General features: G+C 39.4%; 2 protein-coding genes across 4 annotated transcripts in view; both read left to right on the plus strand.

Annotated features, from left to right (window-relative positions):
* Window positions 1–11: 11 nt before the first annotated feature.
* Window positions 12–5,528, plus strand: LOC113676429 (protein NipSnap homolog). Of its 2 annotated transcripts, none has more exons than XM_089197228.1 (8): window positions 12–307; window positions 1,137–1,259; window positions 2,024–2,124; window positions 2,339–2,399; window positions 3,288–3,431; window positions 3,580–3,666; window positions 4,062–4,145; window positions 4,651–5,528. In XM_089197228.1, exons 1-7 carry the CDS (start codon window positions 121–123, stop codon window positions 4,136–4,138), a joined length of 780 nt encoding a protein of 259 aa, XP_089053354.1. In that variant the 5' UTR covers window positions 12–120; the 3' UTR covers window positions 4,139–4,145; window positions 4,651–5,528. The 2 variants fall into 2 exon arrangements, with proteins under 2 accessions (XP_089053354.1, XP_089053355.1); XM_089197229.1 differs by lacking the exon at window positions 4,062–4,145 and adding an exon at window positions 4,210–4,293 and having other exon boundaries at window positions 16–307.
* A 4,664-nt stretch (window positions 5,529–10,192) lies between these two features.
* The window catches only part of LOC149050101 (uncharacterized), an 18,708-nt gene continuing 13,559 nt past the window's right edge, over window positions 10,193–15,341 (plus strand). Inside the window, exons 1-5 of one of the 2 annotated variants that reach the window (XM_089197230.1) lie at window positions 10,193–11,483; window positions 13,087–13,271; window positions 14,296–14,352; window positions 14,618–14,736; window positions 15,161–15,341. In XM_089197230.1, coding sequence (XP_089053356.1) covers window positions 11,464–11,483; window positions 13,087–13,271; window positions 14,296–14,352; window positions 14,618–14,736; window positions 15,161–15,341 — 562 coding nt within the window. In that variant the 5' untranslated portion in view covers window positions 10,193–11,463. The remainder of the gene's footprint in view (window positions 11,484–13,086; window positions 13,272–14,295; window positions 14,353–14,617; window positions 14,737–15,160) is intronic. The other variant, XM_089197231.1, reaches the window with a different exon arrangement.

Consider the following 15,341-nt stretch of genomic DNA (forward strand, 5'->3'; position numbering starts at 1 on the left):
GCCCGCGTCCTAGCAAATATCACCGCTGACATTGGCTGAGGGTTTTAATAAATTTATTTCTCGTTGGTTAGATGGTTATTTTTTGCTTTTTTAAACTCAGTTAGAACTCTGGAACCTATTATGGCTGCTGTTATTGGAATAGGTTTGCGTGGTTTGTGTGGCTTACGCCAAACTGTAGGTCGTCAAGTCGCTGTTGGGACATGGCTCCACAGTCAAAAGCTATCCACTTCACCTATCTCAGGTCAGGCTACAGGATCACCGAAGATTTACGAGATGCGCACGTACTACGTGAAACCTAAAGCTTTTGGTAAGGAAAGAAGTAATTCGTCATGATCTCATGTGCAATATTCTTGAAGGGTGACCCTGGGAAATATAGAGGCATTGGAATTAATGGACAAAGTTTGACCTTTTGTGAAGGTAGCACTTAAGGGTTTTCCTCTGATTTTGGGAATGGTACTTTGATATCTATAATACATTCCTTTCAAATCTGACCCACAAAGTATAAAACTTCTGTGACGCCAGGTAAAATCAACCTACAATCAATCCTCTTCTATTAGCTGTTACCATATTTGTAGAAGTGTTTTGATTCCCCAGATGAAAGAGGGAAGGTTTCTCTTAGGAATTTTAGGTGGGCGTGTGCAGCCCCAATTATCCTAATTCAGACCCATTGTCGGACCAAAAATTACCTGTATAATCTTTAGCTATTCTCACACCAGCCTTCAGAAATATGCATTTGATTTGCAGTTACCACAAGGTCAAGAAGTTGTGAATTCACCCGAAAATTCAGCTTCAGTGAATGATGTGTTTGATTACAACGCTTTCTGTATCATTCATCTGGCGTAGAAAATGCAAATAGGTCTATATACTCTCTTGGTCACAGTTGAGTGGGACACATGCTTTTACAATGGACTTGACTGTGTGTAATGGAGTACTGGCCCTCCTATGCATCAGCTTTTTAAGGCTTCATTGCTATGAATATCTAAAGTTTTATTGTGTTGCCATGTCAAGTGGTGAAACTCCTTCCCTTTCATTTACTGTTTTTGATTTAAAGTTTACCAAAGAGTGGCTGGTTTTTGAGATAAGACAGATAACAAAAATATCTTCTCTATAAGTGACTTTTTTTCCTTGTATTGCAGCTGAGTTCATGCAGTTAACATATGATTACATACATCTAAAGGCTGACAGTAATTCAAAATTGAATGGCTACTGGACAAGTGATATTGGTGGGCTAAATGAGGTCACACACATTTGGGAATATGGTAATTTTAGTTAGTCACAAATCACTCGTCTCTAATTGCAAGGGTTGCAATGAACATAGTTTTGTATTTGGATTGCTTCTAAATTTCCCCTTGTTATTCTTAGATGTGCCATGTTTCTTCTCCCATTTCCATGAATGCCTGTCCAGATAATTTTTCAGTTCCTTGCAATGATGTTGATGATCCCCTAGGAGCCATCCTAAAAATGACATCCAGTGTCCCTTCTTACTGAGTGTCTTAAAACTTTATCAAAATTGAAAGTTACAATGATGGAGGACAACACCATGCATTAAGAGGAAGGTTAAGGAGACTGTAGAGATCAATAGGAGATATCCATCACTTAAGAAAGACAAGGGGCTTGAGCTTCTTAAGATTTACAGCACTATACTCCCATGGGAGGACCTTGCTGAGCTAGTAAGCTAGTGATTATATAATTTAATACTCTATGACCACTCACATTCCAACAGACTGATGAAAGCTGAGCAACTCAGACAAATATATCCAGGAAAATCAATCAATTGCTTTACCAAAATTGATGACAATGGCCAATTTTAAAAATGCAAATACTAAAAGTGGCCAGCAAGATCTCAAGCCTCTTCAACTGATATGGTGATAATTATTAAAGAATCTATACCTCTCAGTGTTTTAGGGAAAAATCAAATTAAATGCAACCCTGTTTTACTTTCTACACTCAACTTAAAATTACTTTACTGTGAGGATTCTCATGATATGGTATGATATTTAGCTAACTAAATATTATTTCTTAGACAGCTACACAGAGAAGATGGAGGCACAAAAATCTCTTTTGCAAGATGAAACCTGGGTCAATAACTACAGAAAGAAAATACTAAAGATGTTGGTTAAGCAGGTACAACCCTCATTATCTGAAATAATTTTGAGAGACATTTTATTTTTTTCATAAAATAACTTTATTCTCTCTGCTTGTAGGGAATATCTTCATTCATCATAGGGTTGACAGATTTTTGAGTAACCTTCCTTTTTACAGAATATATACTTAAAAGGAAATCTGCCTGATGGCATATGAACAGTATATCAAATGTTTTTTTACATTTGGTTTTTAGGATAACCTGGTGATGAATCCTTTCCCCTGGTTTGATGTGAAACCACCACTTTCAATAGGGGGTGAGTGATGTGTTATATTATTTTACAACTGAAATAAGTTACTGTGGTAACCATAATCATAAATGGATCATTTTTTGTTGAAAAATAAAACAGGGTGGAAAAGTGAAAATAGTGCAAGAAATAGTAGTTGACCCTTCAACTCCCGCGAGTGACCAAAACAGAGCTTCTCCTTACATTATCAATCCAATGCCTGGCAGACAAGTGATGACAATAAAAATATCAAGAAGGGGATCAGTAGTTGATCCATTACACAATTCTCCAAACTCACTTTATAATAATTGTATGACAGACATTAAGGAGAATTATTAATGAGATCTTGGGAATGAAAGGGTGAAAAAGATAGTTAAAATTTAATAGTAAAGATGGAAAATAAATTGATCATGAATTTTTGAAGGCCCCACTGAAAATTGCCTCAGTGGGTGGGCTCCTTGCCAAAATTATAGATATACTATTATTACTGTTATTATTACCATTATTACTGTTATTATTACTATTATTATCCTTATCAGTGTAGTTATTTTATATGTAGTTTCTTTCTTATTTTTACATTTTTAATTATCTCTTGGTAGGTGCAATTATACTATTAAAATAATATTGTTAATTTGAATGTCAACCATAGTGGTTCTGTACTAAGGATGCTACACATGGCAATGTGTAATCAATAGACCTGTGTGCTTGTTGAAGACCTATAGTGAAGCTGTTGAAATGTCATGATCATTAACTAAATGTGACTCTATAGAATATTGCGATTGCTCAACCTAATGGAGTAACTTTTATCTCTGTTTATTTAATAATTGAGCTGAGATGAACATTGAAAAACTTGGTAATGTTACCTTCACAGTTTCTGTTTCATGAAATCAATGAAATACAATTTTACATTAATTTTAGGTGTTTATGAACTACGCATGTATGATTTAATCCTTGGAAAAAAAGAGCAGTGGGAACACAGGTTCATTCAGGGATTTTTTGAGAGATGCAAGCTCTCTGAACCTGTTGGTGTCTGGTTTACAGAATTTGGTCCTATAAACAGAGGTACTGTCAGAATTCATCATTCCTAATCACAATAACATAAAGCTTGAAGCCATTTTAAACTAGTTTGCCACAGCAATCTTGGAGCTGATTTCGTTTTTTTTTTTTAGTCTCAACCTGTTTTGTTTTGCTTTTTGTTTTGACTGTTCAGTTGTCATGTTGTGGCCCTACCAAAGCCTTGATGATCGTACTAAGATTCGTAAGGATGCACAAGGACTTGAGGAATGGGTTGAAGCAAGTAAGGCCAACATGTTGTCAAATAATTTTGTTTCTGTAAGTTAATGGTGGGTGTTTAGCCAAACCTTCATATGATTTTTAAGTCAAAGAAAGTTGCTACAACTATCCAATTCCTCAACACCTAAGGCAAAGAAAAACTCCAAAAAAGCGTCTTGAAGTAGAAACCACTTTGTGAGGAATCTAGACATTTTCCCTTGGCAAAGAGTCTTGAGAGTTTTAAAATCAATTTCCTTAATTCCTTGACATGGACATCTGAATGAAGAAACTGAATGAAGAAATTGATAAGGAAACTATTGACATAGTTTGTAGGTATTTGAAGCAATGTTAGCTAATTAAAAGGAAAGCATCATGAGTGACGTGAATAAATAAAAATTTCTTACTTTTCTTTTTTCTTAGTACGAGACTGCTCTTCCTTTTTAGCGAAAGGATATAACAAAGTTCTTATTCCAACTGAGTTCTCTCCATGGAAGTAACAGACAGGTTGACATTTAATTGTGTTTGGAATTTATTACTAAAGAGCTGTGCATGATTTCTCTCTTTTTAGTTCGTGACTGTCTTCCCTTTGAAAAAAAAGCGTTTTCTAAGGTTCTTATACCAACACAATTTTCTCCGTGGAAATAGATCAGAGGTATACCTGTCTTTATTGCTTTTTAGAAAACAGAGGTAATTAAGATTCAAAAGGGAGGTTTGACCTAAGCATTTACTACTTGCGTAATGGTAGAGTTGATTTAATGGACTTCCACGCAAGCAAAAGGGAAAAAAGAAAGCGGGTGTACACTTTTGCATGAATTGTAAGGAGGAATTATGTTTTGGTCACTCATGGGAATTAAAGGCTCCACGTTGGTTCTCTCTCTTACTTTATATTTCTTGGAACATATGGGCTTAAATAGGTTTTTTTTCCTTGGAGAGGTGTTGATCTTCATAATTTGCAATAGTAAATATTGTAGAATGCGTTAAACTCATCAATCTTGGTCTTTCTGTCTAGGTTTAGCCTGAAGCTAAAAGCTGACGTAGGTGGAAAGTTGCCTGAATGAATGGTTCAGTAAAAAATTGTATTGCATAGTAATTCTTTGATGGCGTACAAACTCCCAAGAAAATAAAAGTCTTGACTGACCAGGATATTTTTGAAAAAAGAGCTGTCTGAAGAGTATGATTCGCTGGTGGAACTGAAGATGCTGGTAAACTAGGAATGAGTTTTTAAACGGCAGGGAAATGCAAACCCAGGCAATTTTACTGAAGAGACTTTCAATAATATCATGTGTACGTTATATCAAGCAATATTAATAACTAGTGAGTTTCAAATTTCCAAAAAACATAAACAATTTTTTCAGTAATTGTAAATATCTAAGTCCAAGCGATTTTCTCTAGCTAGGTCTGACTCAGCAACATTTAGCGAGCTTTTATGAATAGTTTAGTATGGAAAGTAGGCGGAATGATTTGGACTGGCCGTTGTTGTTCATATTTTTTTTAAGCAAATGGTGAAAAGAATTAAGAGCAAATTGCTGCAGTTACTCTCTCCGTTTTGTAGCAGTATATATAAAATAACTTAATTGCTCATACTTTTGTTTCACAGTCATATCCAGCATGTCTGGATTTATACTTTTGCGTATCACATTTTCTGAACCTAGCAAATAACAAAAACTAGAAAAGCTGCATTAGGAACATATTTGTTAATGAAAATGGTCAGAGCACAACACCAATTGAAATACTGACGGAAATCGAAAACTCCTATTCTAAACTTTGCAAGGAAAATTCACTTACTTTTGGTGATTCTATGAACTTTCTTGATGGAGTAAACAATACCAAACAAAGTTTTTATATAAAAGAAACTCAATCGAGTTGAATCGTTCAAGGAAAACAAAACACCAGGAAATGATGGCCCAACCTCTGAATTTTACTTACCCTGGCTTTTGGCATCTTTTGGAAAATCACTCCATAGAATCTTTACACTGTCCCATGTTCATGATCAACTCTGTTCTTCTCAGAAACGAGTATTAGTGATTATTGGCGCCCTACCTCACCAACAAATGTCGATGTGAGAATAGTTTTAAAAGCCTTGCTAAGAGGCTCGACCCGTTTCTCTGTTATTCATTACAATCAAATTGCATTTGTAAAGTGAAGATCTGTGTTAATTTGATGCAGTGTGGACCACCTGGGATAGTTTGGAAGTGGAAAAAATCTCTGGAATCTCGGTTTTCATTGATTTTGAAAAAGCATATGATTCTGTTGCCCATGATTTTCTATTCAGAGTTTAAGAAAAATTTAACTTTGGATCGTATTTTATGCAGTGGATAAGAACCTTTTGAACAGATATATCAAGTTGTACCATGAATAACGGTTTCAGCACAATTTCTCTCTTGTACAGAGCGTAGGATTCGTCGTGATCCTCTCTCAGTCACCTTTGGTTTTTTATCTTGGGCCTGAAAATTCCCGCGCGTTGTATTACAGATAACAGTATGGAAGGAATAAGGAGGAATAAGAATTTAACTGCATTCGCTGATGATATGACCAGTTTTTTAAATATATGCTTGCTCTTGTGTGCGGCTGTTTAAGTGTCTAGAAGCATTTTTAAGATTTTCTGGTAAACAAAGTAAAAAAAAAATCCTTGAAGCAGCGGTGAAATGATACCTACCTCAAGCATGTGGAGAATTCCATGGGCGGCCGTCACCACCAAAAATACAAGGATGTCAAATAGATCAGCAAATACAAAGCTGGTCTAAGGATCGGCTGCAGGATAGCATAGCTAATAAAGGAATGGCATGGCCAAATTATAGACGGTTTAGTTTTCCTTCACGAAACAGAACACCCTAAACATGAATAGTTTAGCCAAATGATAACCGGTCTAGTTGCGAGTTGGAACATGAAATTGTGAAATGGACTAGCTCGATTGCGAATAGCTTAGCACTCATTTGCAATACAGTACACAAACGGTGTAGCGTTGCGTCAAATGGCTCAGCGCAATGTCGAATAGCACAGTGCATAAACCAAACGGTGTAGCGTTGCTTGAAATGGCTCAGGGTAATGTCGAATAGCACAGCGTACGCACAAACGGTGTAGCGTTGCGTGAAATGGCTCAGCGTAATGTCAAATGGTACAGCGTACCATCAAACGGTGTAGCGTTACGTCGAATAGTTTTGCAGAACATCAGACGCTCTAGCTCAATATTAAATTGCTTAGCATTACATGCATTAATTGGTTTACCGAATAAAGTGTTTGCAATTAAAGCATTCCGATATCACTTTGATTGAAAAATGTCACAACAGATCAAGAATATCAGTTTTGACACTTTTCAATCAAAGTGATATCGGAATGCTTTAATTGGTGTGCCAAAAGTAGTGTTTGCAATTAAAGCATTCCGATATCACTTTGATTGAAAAATATCAAAACAGCTCAAGGATGTCAGTTTTCTTACCATGGCGTCTAACTCTGCACACAAAGGTACACACAAAAATCCAACTTCTCACGTACTCCTGTAATGTAGAATGAGCCGTTGAAGTCAAACTCTCATTGAAAAGGAAGCGCGAGTCAGAAAAGAGAAAAGAGCTCGACAAACGACATTTAATGCACTTCATTATATAAACATTCAGGCTAACTGATGGGTGCTAACTGTTGTAAACCGACGTAACGCCTTGTATTTTTGGTGGTGACGGCCGCCCATAGAATTCACTTCCGCAGTGAGGCCTATGGGCGGCCGTCACCACCAAAAATACAAAGATGTCAAAAAGATCAGCAAATACAAAGCTGGTTTAAGGATCAGCTGCAGGATAGAATAGCTAATAAAGGAATGGCATGGCCAAATTATAGACGGTTTAGTACTATGGGCGGCCGTCACCACCAAAAATACAAGGATGTCAAATAGATCAGCAAATACAAAGCTGGTTTAAGGATCAGCTGCAGGATAGAATAGCTAATAGCTAAAGTTTTCCTTCAATTCAGTTTTCCTTCAATTCAACTCTACACAAAAATTGTGTAGAGTTGCGTGAAATGGCTCAGCGTAATGTCGAATAGTACAGCGTACACACAAATAATGTAGCGTTAGGTCGAATAGCTTTGCAGAACATCAGACGCTCTATCTGAACATTAAATTGCTTAGTATTACTTGAAATGTTTCGATGTTGTGGCAAATCGTCGAGCTTGCTTGTGGCGTGACGTGAAGGCCATGCCCTTAAACCATCTTTATATTTACTTATCTATTTGACATCCTTGTATTTTTGTGGTGACGGCCGCCAAGGCTATCGCGCCGAAACCACCAAAAATACAAAGCGCAAATGGAACAGCGATCTGCTGGGGGCATGATGTCATCGAATGTGAAGACTGCCGCGAAACCATCACATGGCGTAGTCACTGTGTTGAATAGTCTTCACTTCGCTTTGTTGTAAAGCAGAGCCAATTCGGTAAGTTTCTCCTCTTTTTTTCCTTGCCGATATTGCATTTATTCGTTGTCGTTCATGAAAGCATCAATTACAATAGTAAAGAGACTGAATTCTACCACGGTTGCCGGCCTCCCGGTTTACCCGCGTTGGTGGGCCTGAATATGTTTATATTATTAAGTAGAGTTATGACATGCATTAAATGTCGATTGTCGAGCTCTCTTTTCTCTCTCTGACTCACGCTTACTTTTCAACGAGAATTCCACTTCAAAGGCTCTTTGAACATTGGAGGAGTACGTGAGAAGTTTAATTTTGTGTGTGCCCTGAACGCCATGGTAAGAAAACTGATATCTTTGATCTGTTTTGACATTTTTCAATCAAACTGAGTGATATCGGAATGCTTTTAATTGGTGTGTGGACGATAAAACCAACTCGGAAAAAAGGTTGCTTTGGCAAACACTACATGTTGAGATTCATGTTGTTCTGCTGAGCCCATTGCGAAATGCGGTCGATGTCGTTCTGTAAAGATGACACCTCCCCCAAACTGGAAACCTCGGATATTGTTATGTCATCGACGTACTTCCAGTGGCTCGAGCGGAGGGGGGAGTGGGTAGCCAGGTTGTTGATCATTATCAGAAAAAGGATTGGACCCAATTTTGTGCCCTGGGGGACACGGCATGTACGGGCATCCACTCTGAGATGGAGTCTAAGAGCTTAACGGCCTGGCGGCGGCCACTGAGGAAGCTACAAATCCAACTAATCAACCAGCCTCTAACACCTAGATGGATTAGCTCGGTCACCAAGATGGTATGGTCAATGTGATCAAATACTTTGCTAAAGTCCAGAAAGCACACACGGAGGAACTTGCCAGGGCAGTCAAGGGACGACAGCCAATTGTGCAGCAAGTCCAATAGGCAGTAGGTTGTAGAAGTACCTTTAAGGCTGCCAAACTGTGGAAGATCAATATGATGTTTAACGTCATCTATCAGCCACTCGACAAAGAAATCTTCAAGCACCTTAGAGAGCACTGGAGTCTAGGCGATAGGTCGCAAGTCCCCGTCACCCGTAACTGGTTTGACCTTTGGGACGGGTGTTAGGTGAGAGTCTTTCCACCGTTCTGGAAACACGCCAGATGACACTGAGCGATTGAAGATCACAGTTACTGGTTCAGCAAGCTCAGGTGCAAATTTTTTGAGGAGGCGCGCAGGAATGCCATCCGGCCCTGAGGCTTTGTAGGCACTAAGACCAAGTAGCTTACGACATACAGCTGAGGTGGTAATAGTTGGTGGTTGGTCCGGCGATAGAAAGAAAGCAGGAAGGGCGGCGGTGTCAAGTGGTTGGATGTCAGATGTAATAGATATGAAATAGCTGTTCAGACGAGTGGCAAGGGTTTTACCTGAGATAATGTTGCCATGTTCGTCAGGATAGCATAACTCGGAATCGGTAGAAGATTTGCCAGCAAGCTTGCTCACCAGGCTCCACCAGCTTCTAGGGTCTGAGGTTTTGAGACTCATCACCTTGCGGGCGAAGAATTCCTTCTTGCGCTTACAGATTGCTATGCGCATTTTATTCCTGAGGAGTCGCCATCTATCGTTAGACCCAGAATGATATGCGCGCTGCCGCTCCATGATTAATGATTTAATTTCAGCAAACATCCAGGGTTTGTCAGTCGGATGTAGTTTGACACTCTTCGCCGGGAAGTAGATGTTGATCGCGTTGCAGAGGTCGTCAGAAAACGACGATGTCAGACTGTCTACCGATAAGGAATCAGCTGCGCACGTGTGTGCAAACCAGCTATGTACACTAACCCATCTCCCAAAGGCGTTGAGTGCCGACACTGGAAAGCGACGCATTTAACTACCTTTTTCTTAGCCGTCAGATTGTTGAAGCCATGGTTGGAATTGGGTACCCAGTAAACTGAACGATGGTCAGAAGACCCTAAGTGCGCGCTTACAACAGGCTTGTTATAATAAGAAGCTAGGTTTAATATCACTAAGTCTAAAACATTATTACCCCTAGTAGGCTCGCGGACAAGCTGTTTTAAGGTGTGGTTTGCTAAAATGTTCATGACGTTCAGGGTGTTAAAATCACCGAAAGGTACTACCCCGCAGTCAGGGTGAGCGGACTTAACAGAGTCAATTCACTCGATGATATAACTAACACGAGTCCGTTGTAAGTCAGCGGGTGCTTCAGGGAAGTACATAGCACCACCGATGATGTCAGAGAGTGGACGAGGCAGGCGCGGAGGACGAAGCCACAGCCACATGCATTCATGATCTGGTGACTCCAGATCAGACCTCCTTTTGAAGGGGATGCCGGATGAAACAAAAGTGCAAACGTCATCTCCACGAGTTGGACGGTCTAGACGCTGTAGAACATAGCTCGGGATGGTGAGGACACTGTCGTCAATCCTATCATTAAACCATGACTCAGTGATGACTGCAATATCCATACGAGTAGATAGTAGCTGGGCTGTAAGCTCGTCAAACTTCTTTTCAAGAGAGCGTGCGTTGGCCAGGTAAAAACTGGGTAAGTCGTAACCTTTTTTCTCGACATGGCGAGAAAGTGGAATAGGCCTGAGATGACATCGCTTGGACCGATCTTCCCCAATGAATCCCGATCTTCTAGTGAAAGAAGTACAAGGTCTCGTTGCGCTATTGCGTGACAGGACGGTTACAATGCTTTATAATTTCACGCAACTCTACACCATTTTTGAGTACGCTGTACCATTCGACATTACGCTGAGCCATTTCACGCAGCGCTATACCATTTGTGTTTACGCTGTACCATTCGACAATACGCTGAGCCATTTCACGCAACGCTACACTGTTTGTATGTATGCTGTACCATTCTACATTACGCTGAGCTATTTCACGCAACGCTACACCGTTTGTGCGTACGCTGTGCTACTCGACAACCTTTGCCATTTGACGCAACGCAACACCGTTTGTGTACTTTATTGCAAAGGAGTGCTAAGCTATTCGCAATTGAGCTAGTCCATTTCACAATTTCATGTTCCAACTCAACATGGGCAACTAGACCGTTTATCATTTGGCTGAACCATCCATGTTTTTGGGGTGTTCTGTTTCACGAAGGAAAACTAACCGTCTATAATTTGGCCATGCCATTCCTTTATTAGCTATTCTATCCTGCAGCTGATCTTTAGACGAGCTTTGTATTTGCTGATCTATTTGACATCCTTGTATTTTTGGTGGTGACGGCCGCCCATAGAGGCCTGTTGCAAATTGACCAATCACCGTTGTGAATTTTTGTGCGTGTGTGCGTTAATTTTTGTAGTCACTCATCTTAAACAGCTTGAGGAAAGAAAAGTAGAAGCTAATAGATTCTTCGCCACAGCTGCTATTTTGTAGAACTCCATTCCAGCATATAATCCGTAGGAACTTTCAGCCGTCTTGCGCAGGAAGATAATGGCCGACCCTGGGAAGAAGTAAGTAATACTTGTCAACATTTTTATTGAATTACTACGTCACAGCAAGTTCTTATTTACGATTAGCGTGATTTCTTGAACTTAGGATAGATTGTTAGTTGTATGAAACATCTCAGATTACGTGGGTTTCCCATCCGGAGTTGATTCGACCTAGCTCTGTTCTGTTATCAAACAGTAGACTCGAGTTAATGAATTGCGGAAAACTTTATGCAAATGCATTTTCACTGAGATTGACGTTGAAATGAGTTGCAGCATAAGAAAGAAACTTTGCTGAGGTCTTATTTTCTTTCAAAATTAATTCACTTAAAGAAATCCTGGCCTTAGTTCTGAGCGCGTCTTTTCATTTGGTCCTGATTTGGCGAAGGAAGTTTTAAAGCATGTTTGAGCAAGATTTCCGTTTTGCCCGTTACTCGTTTAGGCACATTTTTCTTTATTAAGAAACGAGAAACAATAACGACGCAGTTGATTTCCTCTTGGAATGCGGCTCTTTTTGCGGTTTTTGATCCGTTTCCTTGATTTACAGGCACGTTACTTCCAAAATGCATCGCTTGTTATCTGACCACTTTCTATGTAGAAAAGAACCCAATTAAGCGAGTTTTCCATTTTTAAAGCTTCGGCTGATGTCGTTAGATGAGGTGATTTTATTGAGAATTTGACTTATTTTTGGCCATGACTCTTTTGTCTGTTTCTCGTTCTTAAAGCGTCGTGAAGCATGAATGCACTTCAAGTAAACAACAAAATATTCTCGAATGTACTTAAACATTTTAATGTCATTTCGTGTTTTACAGTCGAAGCTGCATTAAGCGGCGCCGTATTATGCGGTCATCCCGTATTAAGCGGTCAGTGGTCCCGAATTTGTTTTCCCATAAACAGTAACTTTTAATCCCAAAATCAAAGAAGTGAGATCAAAGTTGTAAAATCAAAGAGCGAGATTCTGTGCATTAAGTGGTCAATTATGGCATAAGGTGGCGTTGTTTATCGATCTTTATAACACACCTTATCTATATCAAGCGGTCACCCCTTTATTCCCCGTGTTGTTGTTCTGTAAAGCCTGGTTTTCACTTGTGACGCGAGCATAAGCGCAAGCGCAAATGAAGCATAACTGCTCTTATTTCACCGTGAAAACGGCCTCAGTGCACACATTAAGACAAGCGCTCGCACAAGCGCCAGAATCAGAATTTTCCCTTTTCTTGAACTAGTCCTTGTGCTTATCGACGTTCGTTTTCTCTTTGTAAATTTAACTTATACGTGCGTTTGTGCTCACGCATGTGCTTGCTTCGCTAATGAAAACCAAGCTTTACGCCATTGGTAACTGGAATACCTGATTACTGATTCCACGGGGTAAATTGTGCTTTAGATCTAATGCACTAGAGGAAGTAGAGCTGTCAATAACTTCTAAAGAACTACTGGTAGCAATTGACCACGGTAAGCACAGCCTTAAATTATGTGAAAAATAAAATGTTGCATTACATGTCTTATTAATGTGTAGCGAGACTCATGTTCGTATCGAACATGTGCTTGCGTCGCTCATGAAAACCACGCTTTACGCCCTTGGTAACTGGAATACTTGAGTACTGATTCCATGGGGTAAATTGTGCTTTAGATCTGATTCACCAGGGGAAGTGGAGCTGTCAGTAATTCCTGAAGAGCTAGTGGTTGTCGTTGACGGGAAGCCTCTGCCTTCCGAGCCTCCGAAGGGGCCGTCACCAGGACTTGATATCGAGACTTCCGTAATAAATTGCGTTGATGATGCGGATCAGGTCGAGGGGGAAATTCCAGCTGGTTGTGGTATGTATGATCACAGAGAGTCCTATAGAGATTCATAATGGCGTGCCTTGATTCATTATTGATCTACCTGTTAAAGAATTTTGAGGATACAGTCAGTTTGGTCTATCTTGGATGCTACAGATATGAACTAAACGATTGGGTTGGGCTGGTGAGGAGGACAATCACCACAAAAAAGAAAAAGGCTCCAGAAGTTTACTCGGTATGCAATTGACACCCTTGTATAGCTTAAGTTAACGCCATTTTCAGCGGATCTGCACTGAGCTTGGCTTTTGTGGTCAATGCACGCATTTTGGCTTCCTATTGTCAATGTGTTGGACTAAGGACAAGAAAAAGCCTTGGACACCGTTTTTTTTGATTGGAAAAAAAATTGTATTACATCATGTCATGTCTTCACGATACTCGTTTTCTACGCCTTGCGTTTCCAACTGGTTGAATTAGATTCTTTGTTTGAGACAAAGCTCACCGGGAAAGTAATTTGCCATCTCTTCGTCGAGGAGTACGGTGACCAATGATTCCATTCTCATTTTCATTTCCGTAGAGGAAAAGCTCCTTTCTGCAAGCAAAAAATGCACAGAATTTTGTGATGAACTCAATTAACACGGTGGCTTTTAGTGGCTGTTGCCAGTGATCTATAAGAGCGCAGATGCATGGTTTACCTCAAATAAGCTGTTTTGCCTCCACTTCAGCAAATGTAGTGCACAGTGTGACCACTGTTGCGATTCTTTTTCGGACTAGGCTTATTAGTAGCAATGTTGACATCGTCTGTGTCTGTTATCTGATAGATGATAAGAAAACTAATAAAAATGCGTGTACGACTAAGCGTATTCCCACTTCTAGATAAACAATGGCGTCAAAATTTGGTTAAAAAAAAAAAAGAAAAAAAAATACAATACTCAAGCGCCTTTACTTTATGTGTTGCCTTTTTTCGTTCTACCACATTTTGACGTCACTTGTGATCTACCTTTGTCTGAAAAAACACATAGCAAAATTTGATATAAATTTCCTCCCTATCATCTGTTTATAGAACCAGAGGACGAGCATGGGGGTATTGATGCTTCTACTCAACAATCTCAACGTGAAAGTAATTGAAAGAGGGCATCAAAAAAGACATAAACACAAGACCCAAATAAACAGACACTTAAAACAATGTAATTGTGTTACAAAGTCAACATGCCTTCATTTCGTTTATTCAAAGCCTTTTCTTTCCCCCGAAGACTGTTCATCACATGGAAAACGAGGGCCACATTGAGAGGGTGGTGGGATTCAAACTTCTTTTTTGATGGTTGTTTAAATGAAAAATATCCATACTTGTGAATCGTTCTGGCGTGTGTCTGATTGTTTTACAGAAACAGAGAAGGATTTGGATGATGCTCTACGTAAGGGTGATTTCGATGATATTGATCAAAAAGTGACTCCAAAAACCCTGACAAGGTGTAAAACCAATACCTTACTCAAATCTTTCCAGGTTGGTCTCGTAATTTTATCTTTACCTATTTTACCGGTTTACTTTACTTAAAGCTGTTTCGCTACTCTAAGTGAAAAATGTGATCCTTCATTCACTGTGGTTTTGTTTCACTACTCCATATGATTAGCTCGTCATACGCATACCACGCTCTCAACTGATTAGCGCCAAAACTTTAACCAGGTGTAACTTCTTCACTGTCTGAGAGTTTATCACCCTTAAAGTAACACTGACTTGCAGTTATATCTTGTTTTTGTTCTTACTGGTCATCGAGGTTCTAGTGTGCTAATTTAAAACAGACGAGTGAAAAAACTCTTCCGCCATGTTCAAGAACTGGAGGCTAACAAGAAATCAGAAACAAGATCTGATTGATTTTTTTTAATAGCCTTTTGATAAACAGCATCACTGTATCTCTATTTAAACATAGGTCAATAAAGCACTGCGAGATTTAGCACATGGTGTAAACCCGGAGAAATACGATATAGAACAGCTTGAAAAGTCTGTGGACGAGTTCATATCAGCCTTTATAGATCCTCTTAAAGCCGACGCCGATACCAGATGTACGTTTCAAATTTGTTTTGATGATGTGGTGGACAAGGCAATCGACA

This window comes from Pocillopora damicornis, chromosome 2 (genome assembly GCF_964200805.1).
Source record: "Pocillopora damicornis chromosome 2, jaPocDami1.2, whole genome shotgun sequence".
Lineage (NCBI taxonomy): Eukaryota > Metazoa > Cnidaria > Anthozoa > Scleractinia > Pocilloporidae > Pocillopora > Pocillopora damicornis.